The sequence below is a fragment of the Amblyomma maculatum genome, chromosome 1 (assembly GCF_055883805.1).
Source record: "Amblyomma maculatum isolate TAMU_Amacu chromosome 1, ASM5588380v1, whole genome shotgun sequence".
Lineage (NCBI taxonomy): Eukaryota > Metazoa > Arthropoda > Arachnida > Ixodida > Ixodidae > Amblyomma > Amblyomma maculatum.
The window spans coordinates 167,966,400-167,982,439 of record NC_139344.1 but is presented as its reverse complement, the minus strand read 5'-3'; the positions used below and the strand labels follow the sequence as shown (position 1 = coordinate 167,982,439).

At 48.4% G+C, this 16,040-nt stretch overlaps 1 protein-coding gene across 1 annotated transcript in view; it reads right to left on the bottom strand.

Moving 5' to 3' along the window:
• Positions 1 to 8,310: 8,310 nt before the first annotated feature.
• LOC146204833 (solute carrier family 22 member 6-like) overlaps positions 8,311 to 16,040 on the bottom strand; it is a 38,381-nt gene continuing 30,651 nt past the window's right edge. Inside the window, exons 9-10 of the mRNA XM_084589548.1 lie at positions 14,600 to 14,781; positions 8,311 to 9,164 (exon numbers count right to left, since the gene is read on the bottom strand). Of these exons, the coding sequence (XP_084445674.1) occupies positions 8,859 to 9,164; positions 14,600 to 14,781 (488 nt within the window). The 3' untranslated portion in view covers positions 8,311 to 8,858. The remainder of the gene's footprint in view (positions 9,165 to 14,599; positions 14,782 to 16,040) is intronic.

Sequence of the window (16,040 nt, the reverse complement as noted above, 5' to 3'; positions counted from 1 at the left end):
ACGGGACACATATATAGCATAAAAAGTATGGGCGACATGGGGCATCCCTGCCTAAGACCACGAGATACGGTTACCGGCTCCGACACCATGTTGTCCCACTGTATGAAAGCCCAATTTTGTGCGTATATGGCTTTCAGCAGCTGTAGCCATTCTTCCGGCATCTCAATACTCCTCAGCACTGCCCACAGGGTGCAATGGTCAATGCAGTCGTATGCCTCGGAGATGTCAAGGAAGCCCAGCAGTAGCTGCCTGTCCTCTTTAGCGGTAATCTCGAGGGCCTCGGTGACAATAAAAAGGTTATCCTCGATGAAGCGGCCTTGTCTGAAGCCATTCTGTAGCTCTCCAAGCACCTCCGCGTTTTCTGCCCATCTGTGGAGCCGCGAGTTGGCGATGTGGGCAAAGAGACGGTAGAGTACCGGTGTTACTGTGATAGGGCGATAGTTTTTCACAGATTTCTTATCGCCACCTCGCTTGGGTACAAGCCGGACTCTAGAATGCTTCCATTCTTCAGGGATGGAGGCTGATGTCATCACTACGTTAAGGGCATCTCTCTGGAGCTCCCTGGTCTTGGGCCCTGCTTTTTTTATTAACTGGATGGGGATGCCGTCCAAGCCTGCTGCTGTGCGACCATTCATGCGTTTTATGGCCCTGTCTAGGTCTCTCGGCGTGATGAGGTCTCTGTTTCCGGGCTCGAGAGAGCTGATCTCGTTAGCGACGTGGCTAACTCAGTAACTGATTGCGCCGGTGTCTCAGAAAGGGACGCCGTACAATCACCAGTCATCTGCCACGATCAATGAAATAAATTGAAGAGAACTGAAATTTATTTTCATATAAAACCGCTAATACCTGCCACAGCTGACTGGTGGAAAAGCGGAGAAAAAGCAATCCCCTCAACTATTCTTCATTGCAACAATACGCGTTTTTCCTACTCTTGATAGCTAAATTTTGAAACGCCGGTGATTCGCTCGGACGATCGTGGCAATCGAAGACGGCACAACAGGGACTGCACAATGGGCGGTGATCTGTAAAGTTGAAAGATAAAGAGTACTTTGCATCTCCTTCTGCTCGTCCGGCGACACGTTGAAAGCTGGGAGAGTAAACTTGCAGGGACGCGGCTAAACTCATTTCAACGCACTTAACCAAAGGTCGTCTTTATCTCGAGGGAGATGCGTGCCATATCAGAGGGCAGTCGTTTAGGAGAAAAGTTTAAAGAAATTCCCAGTAAAATAAGAACGGTCACCTCCCTGGAAGGGTGAAGGGAGTACTCTGTTTTCCAAAGCGCTTGACTTTCGAGTCGTAAACAAAATTTTTCTTCAATAATTTTATTTTTGTTCGTGACTATATTAGTTTATATTGCATAAAATAATTACGCCTGCCCAGTTATGTTTGATTCTTGCGACTGCACCATACTCTAGAACTAGGGGCTTGACTGAGTCTGCTTTTTTTTGTTTTGTTTTTTCTTTTGCACGCACGCGCACGCTCTCAGCTCGCTACGTGTAGACGGCGGGCGGAACAGTAGCATGGTATGGTTATCACTCGTTATACGATCAAAAACGCATCAAAATATGAGCACACTGACAATCACTGGATGAAACGGCGGAAGAAAGCGGCTGTAGGGACGCAGGGTCACGAACGCCGCACATGGTGCCCAGCAGGGCGGACAAAATCTCTGTTAGAGGAATGCTCGTTATTTTCAGAGTTTTTGTTTGCAATAATGTCTAGATAATTGCATTTTGCGAAGAAAAAAGAAGTGTAAAAATATATCGGTTCTTTCTAACGTCATTTTTTACGCGTTTAGAAGATGGATGGATGAAATATAGGAGCGTCCCCGTTGAAACGGGGTGGTAGCAGCAGCTATCATGCTCATTTTTCTTCCTATATCTTAATTATTGTTTTAGATTGGTTAACTATACCATCGTTCTATTTATTAAATTTTTGTTTCTACATTACTAACATTATGATACTTTTCTGCTTTTAAGCCACCATCCAGTCGTTTTTTGCTAGCTTCCACCGCCGGTTTATTCACCCGGCCACTGGTATCTCTAAACCCCAGAGCTTCAGAAAGAGTGACTGCGCCTGCATCAACTTCCGGATGGATACCATTACATTCGAGTATAATATGGTCAATTGTTTCACTGGAGTTACCACATACAGCACATGCGTCATCTTCATCGTTAAATTTCTTTTTGTAGCTGCGTGTTCTAAGGCACCCTGATCTAACTTCAAAAAGCAGGGCACTGCCTCTTGAGTTAATAAAAGAAAGCTTCCTTCCTGAGCTGCCTTTTCCACTTTCGGTATAATTCCACACTGTTCCTTTTCCATCGAATTTATCCAATTTTTACCTTCTGTGTTTTTTACCTGTTGCTTAACGCTTTTTATTTCTTCGTCCTTGTGACCAGCATACTTACTGGTTAGTTTCCTAGTTCTTTCCTCCATTGTGAGTCAACGCTTTTTAGGTATAGGTATCTAAATACTTTAGCTGCCCATCTGTCACTGTCCAATTTCCTCAGGCGTTCCTCATATATTTTACTCTGAGCTTCCTGTACTTCGAAACATGTCCAGCCCATATCTCCCTGTACCACCTCATTTGTGGTTTTGCCGTGGGCACCTAGTGCTAATCGTCCGACGGCTTTCTGATTTATTTCTAACGTCGACTGTACCTCTGATTTTAGGCACAAAACCGCATTTCCGAAAGTCCGGGCACCATAATTCCTTTAGAAATACCCCTCAAAACCTCATACCTGTTGTATCCCCACAATGCCCTATGCTTCATTATCCCGGCATTTCTTCGCCCTTTGGCCTTAAGTGATTGCTCATGCTTTCCAATGTATGTCAATCCTTCGTTTACCTATACCCCGAGATATTTATATTCTGCTACTCTGGGTATTTCATGGCCATGTATTTTAAGACCCTGATCAGTTGAGCCGTTGAAAATCATCAGACCCGACTTAACTGCGCTAAAACTGAAGCCTAGAGCGTCCCCTTCGTCTCCGCAATTCCTAACTAGAGTTTGCAATTCTTTCAGACTTTGTAACAGCGCCTAATTATCCTCTGGCGGCTCTTCTGAGAAGCTCGTTGCAGCCCGTGTGACACGGCGATGACTCCTTTGAAGCGAAACTCCCTATGGCTCCATTGCGCTCCTTTAGGAAAAGGAAGTTCACGGTAGTTCTCAGACGACCGTGTGACGGGGATGTAAAACGCTCTATTGCGGACGGAAGACAGTACATGCATGCATTTGGGAAAAAGGCAGTTCAAAAGCGTGTGAGACTCGGCGCTCTCTTTCCACTCTGTTTGTGGCTCTTTTTAAACATGTATTAGTTAGTTGGACAGCACTACTTCGGGCTTTCTTTAAAAAAAAGAGAGAGAGAAAAGAAGCAAAAGTTCGAAATAAAAAGAAGTTTTAAGGAAAACGATGAAGTAGAAAAATAATTACAAAGTCTGAGTCCCAAACAGATCTCCTAACGAGAGGCGAGGCTGAACAATCGTTTCCAAGAGGCAGCATCCTGAACTGCAAAATAGAAAAGCAGAAAAACACACGGAAAAAGCAAAGAACAGCAGCAATACAATGAACCAGAAAGACAAAAGCCACATAGAATGTGCGGGGAGAGAGAGAAACTTACGGTATGCAAAGAAATGAAATAAAGGAGACACTGCGGTATACGTAAGCTGGATGATCCAGGACAAAAAGGATGGACGGAAAATCGAGCATACCAATCACACTACGGCACTGTAAGAGTCAACATTGCTAGAACCAGCTAGCAACGCTGTGTGAGAGTAGGACCACGAAGGAACCACAATGGAAAAGACTAGAATGAGGTTCAGAAGAAAGAAAAAAGTGCAAAGTTTAATGGAAGCCGCTAACAAATCAAGCCCAAGAGAAAGAGAGAGAGAGGGAAAGACTCCAACAGAGGAAAAAATAAGCAAAAAAGAATAACAGAAAATGCGAGCGAACCTGGACAGATGGAGGAGACGTCCATCACTACACCGACTTCAGACTATACCCGACGAGACGTGGTAAGCAGAAACACTTGATAAAGGTGCAGAAGAGATAACTAACGCACCCCTATCCTAAACAGCAGCAGCATGAGAGACAGGGAACAAGAGTAAAAAAAAAAAAAAATAAGAAAAAAGGAAATATACATATTCATCTATACCAATGCAAGTATAATCCAAAAATGCCAAGCGTGAAAGTAACATCATGAAAAAACTCAGTCCTTGTCTGCAAAATGTCTATGAAGGCATAAAATTGCGTGCATAAGAACATGCATAAGTAGAAGCGAGGGATGAAAGAGGAATGCGATAATTAATGCACATCAAGCCCATTGCGCAGATACTGCAGGCTTCTGGAGCACAAGTCTCGAAGAGTGAAGGTGCACCACATAAGAATCATAAACAGATTCGACCCAATTCGTACAAACCAGTCGCAGTACACATTTGAAGGGTAATGCTCCTGAGTGAGGTCAAGGCCCGCCAGAACTATACCCAAAGTGGCTCGACAACTCCGGGAACTGGCAGGGCACTCGGTTGAAAGACGGTTGGGACGTCGTGCTAGAAAGCTGGCCGCCCTGTATATGTACCGCATATGTATATGGCCGACCTCGAATGTACCGCAATCCTTGAATAACGCTAATGTTATCTTGATCGAGACGGAAGAAGTCAAGGACAAGGTTAAATACCGATCAGCTCGCTCTCCGATTTACTATACTATTTGCTAAAGTAATCGCTAATATAATCAGGACAACAATAAAGTTCAGTCAGTCAAAGATCTGGCGGACTTTCGTAAAGGCTACTTGACAATAGGTCATACCCACGCTGTCAAGCGGGTGATAAATTGCGCTGAATATAACGAACCATATCCTTCTTAGATTACGAAAATGCATCTGATTTAGCCAAAACACCCGCAGTCATTCAAGCATTGCGGAATCGGTTTGGTTTGGTTTGTGGGGTTTAACGTCCCAAAGCGACTCAGGCTACGAGAGACGCCGTAGTGGATGGCTCCGAAAATTTCGACCATCTGGGTTTTTTTTTTTTTACGTGCACCTGACATCGCACAGTACACGGGCGCCTTGTTTTTCGCTCCATCTAAAATCGATCGACCACCGCGGCCGGGATTTGATCCCGCATCCTTGAGTACAGCAGTCGAGCGCAGTAACCACTGAGACACCACGGCGGGGCGCACTTCGGAATCATGGCGTAGATAAGCCCTGTGTTAACGTTGTTAATGATGGCGACAACGGGTTGGCGCGGGAACTGCCGCTTATTTCCATCAAGGCAAGGAGTCCCGACAGAAAGAGGTGAACGGTCAGGAAACGGCGACGGCGAGACGCCACTTGGAGTGGCCATCACAAAAGAAAGCCGGAAAGGAACGCGGGGTTGTTGCGCCGGTCAGCGACAGCGGTCAACTACGGGCCATCGGGAACAAAAGGTTCAAGTGTCTCCCGGTGTCTCCAGCATGGGTCCGTACCATCAAGGCGGCCACGCGGACATTTCTACTGAGAAGTCGAGTGGAGTGACAGACGGTGTCGTCTCTGGCTACGCTTCTTCAATTCGTCTTGTCGTCAGCGCGCGGCAACCCGTTCGACGCAGGTGTGCCCCAGACCATGAGACGCCGGCAGCCACTGATCGACACAGGTGAGTCACAGACGATCAGACGTCGGCAGATAACGAGCTCCTCGTGTGCTGCCATCTACACCGCCCCAACAGCTTCTTTCCCTATCAAGTCTAAACTTTCGAGGGGGCGCATCTGCGAGAGTGAAAGTGTGTCAATGTGGTTTGGTTTGGTTTGTGGGGTTTAACGTCCCAAAGCGACTCAGGCTATGAGAGACGCCGCAGTGGAGGACTCCAGAAATTTCGACCACCTGGGGTTCTTTAACGTGCACTGACATCTCACAGCACACGGGCGCCTTGCTTTTCGCCTCCATCGAAAAGCGGCCGCCGGGGCCGGGATTCGATCCCGCATCCTTGGGAACAGTAGTCGAGCGCCGTAACCATTGCGCCACCCCGGCGGGGTATGTGTCAATGTGGATGACATTAAAGTGATAAGGACACTCCCTCAACAACGAGCCCGCCCTTCACCTAGGCAACCTGGGGAACACGAACCCTTTAAAACTGTGTGTGCGGGCATCGTCAGTTCTTCTCCGGAGTTCCTTTCTACTCCTCCTAACAATGTAAATAAACGAAGTTTTCGTCCTTCAACTCTTAACTCCTTCGCTCAGCGGCACTTCTCGGCGTCGATGCGGCCGTGGATCCGTCCAGCGGCACCCGAGTCCCACCTCTAACAACGTACTGGAATATACTTATTTTCCGGCAGCACAGCAGTCGTAGTGTTCCATGACAAATAAAATGTCTGCAACAAAGAATGTTCGGCAAGGAGACACGGTCTCCCAAGCGCTATTCATCGATTGCCTCTACAGGAAATATTCAGGAACCAGAACTGTAGAAGAATTTATAGATAACATTTAATGGAGAATACCTGATTAATAGCTGGTGGCGCTGCCATCCAAAGTAACTGAGGATATTAATTTCAGAACCACTGACCTGGACCGGCAAAACAGAACAGTGGGCCTAAAAATTAATATGCAGAAACCTAAACTAATCTCCAGCAGCCCGGATTGCAACACCAGTTTACGATACGTAGCCAGGCGCAGGCAGTGGTGAGGGAATGAGTGTACTTAAGGCAGGTAGTTCTGCCTGATGCAGACCTCGACAGTGAAATAACCAGAAGAACAATGGGGTACAGAGCATTTGGCACGTAGTCTCAGACCATGAATGGCCGCTTACTGGTATACCTCAAGAGAACCATATTATAACAGCCGTATCCTTACGGTATCCACCTTTGTGGCAAAAGCCGGAGGCTAGCGAAAAGGTTTCAACTTAGATTAACGACAACGCAGCGAGCCATAAAAAGATATAGATGCAACGTTAGGAGACAGGAAGCGAGAAGAGAGTGTTAGAGCGCAAACACGAGGTAATGACGTTCTAGACGAAAGCTATAAGTAGAAATGGGCAGGGAATATAACGCAAATGATGTAAGGACAACCGATTGAAGTTGAAAGTATACTGAGTGGACGCCAAGAAAACAAAAAGTAGCAGGGGTAGTTCGATGGTCGGATGAGATTAGGAAGTTTGCGAGGTCTAAGTAGATGCAGCTGGCAAAGGACCTGGTTGATTGGATGGATATGGGAAAGTGAATGAATGCAGTGAATGTAGTGATGGTTTGGTTTAGTTTGGTTTGTAAAGTTTAACGTTCCAAAGCGACTCAACTCAGGCTATTTCGAGAACACAAACGCCTTGCTTTTCGCCTCCATCAAAAACCGGCCGCCGAGGCCGGGATTCATCCTTGGACGCAGTAGTCGAGCGCCGTAACTACTGCGCCACCCTGCCGAGGCTGAATGTCGAGGCTGATGACAAACTAGTCTTCCAAATAGGACACGTGCGTTTTACACTGCTCAACTGCTCAGGAGGCGAGAGATGGTTCAACTCCACTGGCCCCTTTCAAAGGTCTTTTTAGACGATTCCCTCCTTTCTAAAATTCGGTACTCATTTTAATTACGCAGATTAAGCCATCACCCGAACCATGCTCATCTTAGAGAACACCATGCAATACGAAATATTTTTGCTATTGCCACATACGCACTTTTCTAGTTTGACCCTGTGTCCTGTCCACCCCCCCCCCCCCCCCCCCTTTCTCGCTTCTTTCCACTCAAAAGCGGAGTTTTCTCATCCGAAATGCGGATTTTTTAGTGGTTGCTTAGTCCGTAGTGCGAAAAATAAACTTGCAGTTTTAAGTTGCGAAACATTGCACGCAACAGCGGCAATAGTCATGAAAACCGTTGCAATGTACGATTCAATAAAACCGTAACCATGAACTGCAAAGCACTGCAGCTTAAAATTCCTCAGATGACTCCATTATGTGCGACCTTGGCTTTCAAGCCATTTGATTTGAGAGCGGACTTCATTGCTCTTCGCCGTATTGAAGGAAGGCGCCGGACCCATTAAGACACTAATATGTGTAATGTCCCAGAGCGTCAAGTTAGCTACGAGACGCTCCGTATTGGAGGGTTCCTGATCTGTTTCGAGCACCTGAGGCTTTTATACGTGCGTCAACATTACGCAGAACATTTAAAATTTCGCATTTCGGATTCATCAAATGCGGCGACCTACTTCAGGATTTGAGCCTACAACCTTAGAGTCAGATTGAAAATGTACACTGCGTTGCAGGACGGGCTTTACTGAAGCATGCACTGTCAATTTACTGCGTGGTGAAGACCACTCAACCTCGTGCGGAATAAAACGAGACAGCAAAACATCTGAAAGGCCACAGGACTTTATTACAATGTGGTGGTCCAAGCAATGTTGGAGACCGACTCGTGAAATGAGTATGTCAGTTGGTTGAATGGTCGAAGAGCGATGTCAATGATCGAATTATCGATGGCAGAGTTACGCGACATGATGCATGACAGAACGGCAAAATTACAGCGTGTTTGAGTTTAAAAGGGAGTTCGTGGAGGAAAATGGCAGTGCGATGTCACTTGATACTCGGCGATAGGTTCCATCCATTTGTCCTTTAAGCTGCACTTATAAAACATACCAACAAAAGTGCATACATTAGTGAAACGATGCAGGCAGACGCAGTTGCGAGCTCCTCGCCAATTGCTTGAACGTAGTTGCCAGAAGACATGTACAAATCAGGGGACAAGAAAGTGTCCCAGGACATACAATCAGCCGAGGTTACGCATCTCAATTGTGACTAACAGTTGTACGAGTTAAAATACGGTAAATGAAGAGATGAAAAACTAAGACAACCTTCAGCTTTTGCTTGCGTCACACTATTTGCATACAGAAGGAGCCCTAGGCGGTTATCGCTCAGGAACTGTCTTGCTCTGTCTTGAAACAGCCGCACCAGCGGGAGAAGCAACGGCAGCAGCGACGACACCGGCTCCATGCAGGGCGTCTGGCGGGTTAAATACGTAGGAGGGCATCTCGAAGGAGGCAAGCTCAATATTGAGACGTGGACTGGAGGACCGTGAGGTGCCCGTTGCCTCGATGTTTGCCACAAAATCCGGCAACGGCCGGCCCTTGGTCTCAGGCCACGCGAACACCATTGCCGTGGCGATCAGCATAATGACCGCATATAAGGCGGCATCTCCGGTCGGATTCTTGAACTGCACGCAACGAGGAACAAAAAAATGTTGAAACTGCCATTACCAAGCAGCATAATAGGTTACAAATGTAGCAATGGCGACGCAAAGAGTTGCATATCAGGTCTTGTGAGGTCGGCTCTGAAGTTGAGACAAGACGGCAAACAACGCAGACAAATTGGTGCGCTAACATAGACCCCCGTTCACAGAGTTCGACGATGTCGGTCTGAAGCAGTCGGAAGGAGATGCTGACTTGGGCAGCACTTTAGGGATGGGGATCAAACCCACTGGGATCACTAACAAGACTCACTGCTCCCAGGCCCTGTAGAAGCGTTCGTACGGCGTGGTTAACGCGGGGCTTTATATCTATTATTGCGAAAGCACTCATGTGCTCATCACCATCGACCAAGGATTTTGTGCGATCTTGTTTGTGCCGCCGCTGATTGGCTGAGCTGCTCTGTGAAGTCACAACCTCGTGGCTTCGCGCAGGTCATTCAAACCAAGTCTCCCCGACATGTAAATTTCGCCAGCTGACAGAGTGGTGGAGCTATAGTGGAGCCTAAGCATGACCAGAGACTGACCATGACCACCACTTAGTGCTTTCACACTAAAACAAAAACCAGCTGAGCGGATTCGAACTCATCGGGCTCGAGTACCCGGGTTCCGAAGCCGAGCGTCTTAACCACTGAGCCTCAGCGGAGGGTTCTTTCGCTCGTTATAACCAGGTTTAAGTAGGGTTACACATCTGTCATTTGACGCGACGGCTCTCAGATGGCGCTACATGTAGGGTAAAACTAAAGTCCCTTATTAGGTAAAACAGGTGGCCTCCGTGATCAAACGCGCCGTTGCACCGGAGCTGATCACGGAGGCTACTGTTCAACCTCCACTATTTGACACGGCGGCTCCCCGATGGCGCCACATGTACAGTCTGTCAAAAATATACTTTCTAAGAAGTCTAACTGGGTTCCTGGAAGCAATACTGGTATATGAAGTTAATCATATAAAAGTGCGAGAACAAGATTTTTTGTCTACAAGGTTTCGAGCGCTGCATATGCTTAAAGAGCCTCGTTACGAGGCTTAGAAGCAAAACCCTTGGGCCGTATAATTTTGACAAAGACTGTACGTACATGTCAAACTGCAGCGCGCCAGACTCATAGCCACACAAGAAGGAGGAGGAGAAAATGAGGGTGGAAGGCAAGGATGCTAACCAGAAAGAATGAATTCCGGTCGGCTACCCTGCACTGGGGAAGGGGAATGGGGGATTAAAGGGGAAGGGTAGAAGAGGAGAGGAGGTGCGAAAGTCAGTGTCAATCAGGCTAGTCTCTTGAAAAGCGAAGAAGTGCCTTGTAGGCTTGGAGCGCGTGGAAAACCAGTTTCCTCCCCCTTCGCCGCGACCGACAACCACCACCCCAACGAGCTTCATGGCAGCGCCGGCTGGGAGAGGAGGTAAATACCTCCCCTTGGAGGAAGGAGACCAGCGATGGGTGCGCCACCAAGACGTCTACGCGGGTTCCCGCGAGAAGACGAGAGGTAGATTCTGGATCCAGCCGGCAACGAGAGCGGTCGTCTCCCGCCGCCTCTCCCGGCAAATGCCGGGGGATAGCGGGCACGGAGTACGCTGCGCACACGGGAGGACCCGTCGTGCACAACCGCCCATCTTCTGGTTCCCAACGGCGAAGCGACCGGTAAATACCGCACGCTCTCGCCGCCTCCCGCGGCAAACGCCGTGGTACGGCTTTGTCCGAAGAATGCAGCGCGCACGGGAGATCCCGGCCGCCATATTCATGGCGCGTGCAAATGTCCGCCGCCGAAGTCGCACCCCCATTCCCCAGCCGGTGAGTCAAAAGTCCTTACGTAGCCTTGCCCTTCCGAGGAATACCTTGTTGATGTATAGCTAGCCGGCATGCTCTGTATTATTTGCAAGTGCAATAAATAGCATTGGAGTATTACCATGTGTCGTCCCCGTCCCTTGTCCCCCTTTGTTCCCTCCGCGGGTCGCCAGCGAGGACGTTGCACCTGCGGAGTAAGAGCGGGGCGGAAGACCGTTCCCCCTTTAAACCCCACAATGGCGCCTCAACGTGGTTCTCTCGTGCAGAAGCACTTGAGCTAGTTACCCCTCCCTAGGAACAAAGGACGATAGTCAGTTCACGGCGTGGAGTGTCTGCCCGGACTTTTAACATTAGGCCTGACCCGACATCGCTATGCTAGCAAGGCTAATATGCTTTCTTGACGGCGAGGTGGGAGGAGTTGCAGCGAGAACAAATGGTCGTGCATGTATTTGTGTGTGTGTGGAGCATTTTTTTATTCGTGTGTGTTTGTGTGCTGAGACCTTCGAGAGGTGCAGCCACGAGGTCCGTACATGGAGCGCGAGACCGAGCCGTCCACGGAGAACAGCACGCCGGAAGCAAGTGAGTGCCTCAGCCGGGACGGTGGCCCTACTTTTCTTGTATATAGTTATAACTTGTAAATATTCCCTCTCCTGTCTCTTTGGCTCTGGGAGCCAGGTGCCGCAATCGGCTGACTGGTATTGCAGCCGTGATTGCCGGAAAGCACCGGGGCGCTCCGACACCGCTGGACGCGGTGGGCGCAGTTCGCTCAGAAGTTGCCTTTGGATGGCAGCGAGCGAGTAGGGTCACCCTGGGTTCCTTGGTGGAGATGCACATCCTCGCGGCGCTGCGTTCTAGCTATTGTCCTTAGCGCTAGAGCGAATAGGCTTAAGGCTCTTTTTGGGAGCTGCCTGTCGCACGTCGGAGGACAGTCTAACCGTGGCATGCAGCATGCGCAAATGCGTTTTGCTTATTTTATATTGACCTCGCTGTAGCCGAACATCTCGCTGAATTAGAGAAAGCTAACTTCCTTCAAATGAACTTGATATTTTTGGGCTGAGAAGGAGAATCGGAAATTTTGTGGAACCAGATTATGCCGGCAAACGAACCTCGGATGCCCGTGCTTCGTTCGGATTAACGGAACGCAGTGCGGTGCCGGATAAAATTGTTTGGCACTCGCATTGGCCCGCATTTTACCAAATGGTCATTTTGCTCAATTTATTCAACCTTTTTGGAGATCCGGAGGGTTGTGCAGATATCAAGTGAAGCCGCCTGGACCTGCTGCCATTGTTTACGTTCCTGCCTGCTGCCCTGCGGCCGTGAATCACCGAAGCTCGGAGTCTCACGGAACCAGTCCGGCTTGACGGGAGAGGAGGCCAACCCCTACCTGCCAACAAAGGCGCGCCAGCGGGAACAACACCCTCCCGTCACACTGGCTTCTGGGACCTGCCGATGGACAGCGGGGGCCCCTTCACCTTGCTGCTCGTCGGATGACACCAACGTTTGGATCGCCCTGCTAAGCCTGGTGTTTACCTCTCGGATGGCGTCCAAGGAGCAGCTCTCGACAACCATAGGTGAACATTAAAGGAGGGAGGGATGTGGAAAACCAGTTTCCTCCCCCTTCGCCGCGACCGACAACCATCACCCCAACGAGCTTCATGGCAGCGCCGGCTGGGAGAGGAGGTAAATACCTCCCCTTGGAGGAAGGAGACCAGCGATGGGTGCGCCACCAAGACGTCTACGCGGGTTCCCGCGAGAAGACGAGAGGGAGATTCTGGATCCAGCCGGCAACGAGAGCGATCGTCTCCCGCCGCCTCTCCCGGCAAATGCCGGGGGATAGCGGGCACGGAGTACGCTGCGCACACGGGAGGACCCGTCGTGCACGACCGCCCATCTTCTGGTTCCCAACGGCGAAGCGACCGGTAAATACCGCACGCTCTCGCCGCCTCCCGCGGCAAACGCCGTGGTACGGCTTTGTCCGAAGAATGCGGCGCGCACGGGAGATCCCGGCCGCCATATTCAAGGCGCGTGCAAATGTCCGCCGCCGAAGTCGCACCCCCATTCCCCAGCCGGTGAGTCAAAAGTCCTTACGTAGCCTTGCCCTTCCAAGGAATACCTTGTTGATGTATAGCTAGCCGGCATGCTCTGTATTATTTGCAAGTGCAATAAATAGCATTGGAGTATTAACGATGTGTCGTCCCCGTCCCCCTTTGTTCCCTCCGCGGGTCGTCAGCGAGGACGTTGCACCTGCGGAGTAGGAGCGGGGCGGAAGACCGTTCCCCCTTTAAACCCCACAAGCGCAGATGACTTTTGTGGCCATGGTTCTTCCCTTCCGTTAAGGGGTGAGCGTCCAGACGATCCAATGCAGTACGCAGCTTAAGTCGTTCAGTTTCAAAAACAGGGCAATCACAAAGGAGGTGCTCAATCGTTTCATCAACGCCACATCGTTCACAAGCAGGGCTGTCAGCCATCCCGATCAGCATCCTTGCATGTTGAGCCACACAAAGTTTGTATCACGCAAGTGTCGTGTCAAAATAGCAATTACACTCAGTTAAAATAAAACGAAAAAGCTCTTGCTTTCGCATTAGAATCGGTTTAACAGAAATAACCGCTGCTAAATATCCATACAGCGCACATAACTTATTTTTACATACTGCAGCTATATCCGGCACCATAGCAGGAGGGGACATTTTAAACACAAAATGCGGGGTAAACGTATACAATGTGATCAACCAAATAAGAAAAAAAATCCTAAAAATGCGAAAGTTTAGTAATTGTACGAGCAAACAAACGAGTGACCATCAGGGGCCGATTGCATTATTAAAAAAATAATGTAATGGGGCGAAAGCGATATGAGCCGAGAAGCCTGTATGTAATTTCTGCCTCGACAGGGACGGAGGAGCTGTCAGGCAAAGCTGTCATGGACAGCTAGACTGACCCGTTGCCTCTGTATATACAAAGCAGCAGAGGAAAGCCTATCATAAACCTATTCTCTGGACAGAGGCAAACAGCCGCGGCGTGCTCGAAGGCGACATTCTTGATAAACGTGAAACAGCTGCAGGGAGTGAAACACAGTGGTGAGAAGGAACAGTTGCAACACATTACAGCTTGCATTTGTAGATATGTGAAAGTTATGCTGTCGAAATTCCACAGAAACGAAGTCAAACTAAATCTTTCATCAAGGAAGATATTTGGAAAGTTCTTGATACTTAATGTAGCGCAGTCAAGGCTTCCAGAGCGTGTTGAACGTTTTATGCCCGTCTCACCTGTGACTGTTCCATTACAAGCATGTATAACATACGCCCTTTATTCACGTAAGATGACCGTTTCTCAATTTCTTGCGTGACATTTAACAATGCCAAACAAAACCATTATAGTGCACTTCAAACCATGACACTGGCGGTATGCAACATAACGGCGAATTCAAAAACAGAATTAGACGTTTAGTGGGCCCTTCTAAAAGAAGATCTCAGCAGTAAAACTGATATTTTGTCCAATTGTGGTTGCAAAATATGACAAAAATATTCCTACAGACTTGCCTCCGCTGCGCCAATTAGCTGTCATTGTTGCGAGGTTCGAATACACGAGCGAGGAACGCAGACGAAGAAATTTGAGCCCGTGCAGAAAACTTACGGGATGGTTGATGAGCGGTTGGATGGCGGCGCCGATACCGAACATTGTCTGGGCGAACCCGATGGCCAGCGCTCGGGCGCCTGTGGGAAACATCTCGCTGAGGTAGATTATGTTGATGTTGATCGCGTTGCCGATGAACAGCCGGCCCACAAGCATCATCACCGTCTCGGCCAGGCCGTGCTCTGGACGAGGCACACTCATTTGTCACATTGTCACTGCACTTATCGCCATTCGTTTCGAGAACTTCCCAAGGCAATGCAGTTAACTCGATCATTTTGCCACCAACTGCTAAGAGCAATCAGTCTCAAGGCAGTGCCACCAACAAATTCAGTAAAGGGTGGACAGTAAACTACAAAAAATATATAAAATCCGCGAATTTATTACAATAATAAGCTTTAAATATGGCAAGGTATTAAACGCAGCGCAAAACTGGTGAGAAGACGTGCTGACAGGTTATGGGAAAAAGTACACCACTAATAAACTCAAATTATTGCACATGTATATGCGACTTCATTTTGTACCAGTATGCGACTTGTATACGTAATAAACATTTAACTGAGAGCATTTTGCCCTTTACGACAAAGATTGCAAAAAACAGCCAACCTCTGTCAGATTAACAAGCTACTATTTTGACCGTTGTCGCTGCATTTGGAATTAACATCAAATAAAAACTACGGGAGTTCTTAATTTTTGTACGGTGATAATTAGCATTCGGTCTTTGCTCTGCCATTCTTCGTTAGTGTTACTGAGCAAGACATGAATATTGTTTCCTAATCAGCTACCCGCCGTAGTCCCCCGCCATTCTGCCACAAGTGCAGCTTCAGTGCCCATCTTCACAGTGCCATTTGCCATTCGTTGTTGCTGGCGTGTGTTCAACACTATGGCATACGCGGGCTTTTCACGGTGAGGCTTGTAACGCCAACGCGTTTAAAATCCAGTGGGGAAAAGTAATCATACTGGAGAACAGCGCTGGGATGCGCTGTTCCCCAGTATGATTACTTCCCTAGTATAATAAATAAAAGCGCAATAATTATTGCGCTGTTCCAAAATATGAATGCATGTCAACTCGCTCCAATTTCAGCTTTACTAAAAGTGGGCAAGTGATTCGGCAACTATCTCACCCTACCATGTTTAATGCACGCCAAGCATTCCATGCACATTCTTCGCTCTTCTCTTTAGGAGTAAACTGTTTGCTGCAGGTACACAGGCTTTCCAGAGGCACTACGGCTGCTTCCACTGACTTGCAAGCGTGCACTGGCCAATCTTAACCCCATTTATGCATGCAGCTCTAGCTTTTCAAGCTACCAGCGCAAAGGACTGAGTACAATTTCTTCCCACCAAAGAACGAGAAAGACAAGGGGAACTATGTTCTCACAGGAATTCCTTCACACAGCGTTTATAAGCGTGTATATTAAATATCAAAGCACGACACGTGGTGTTT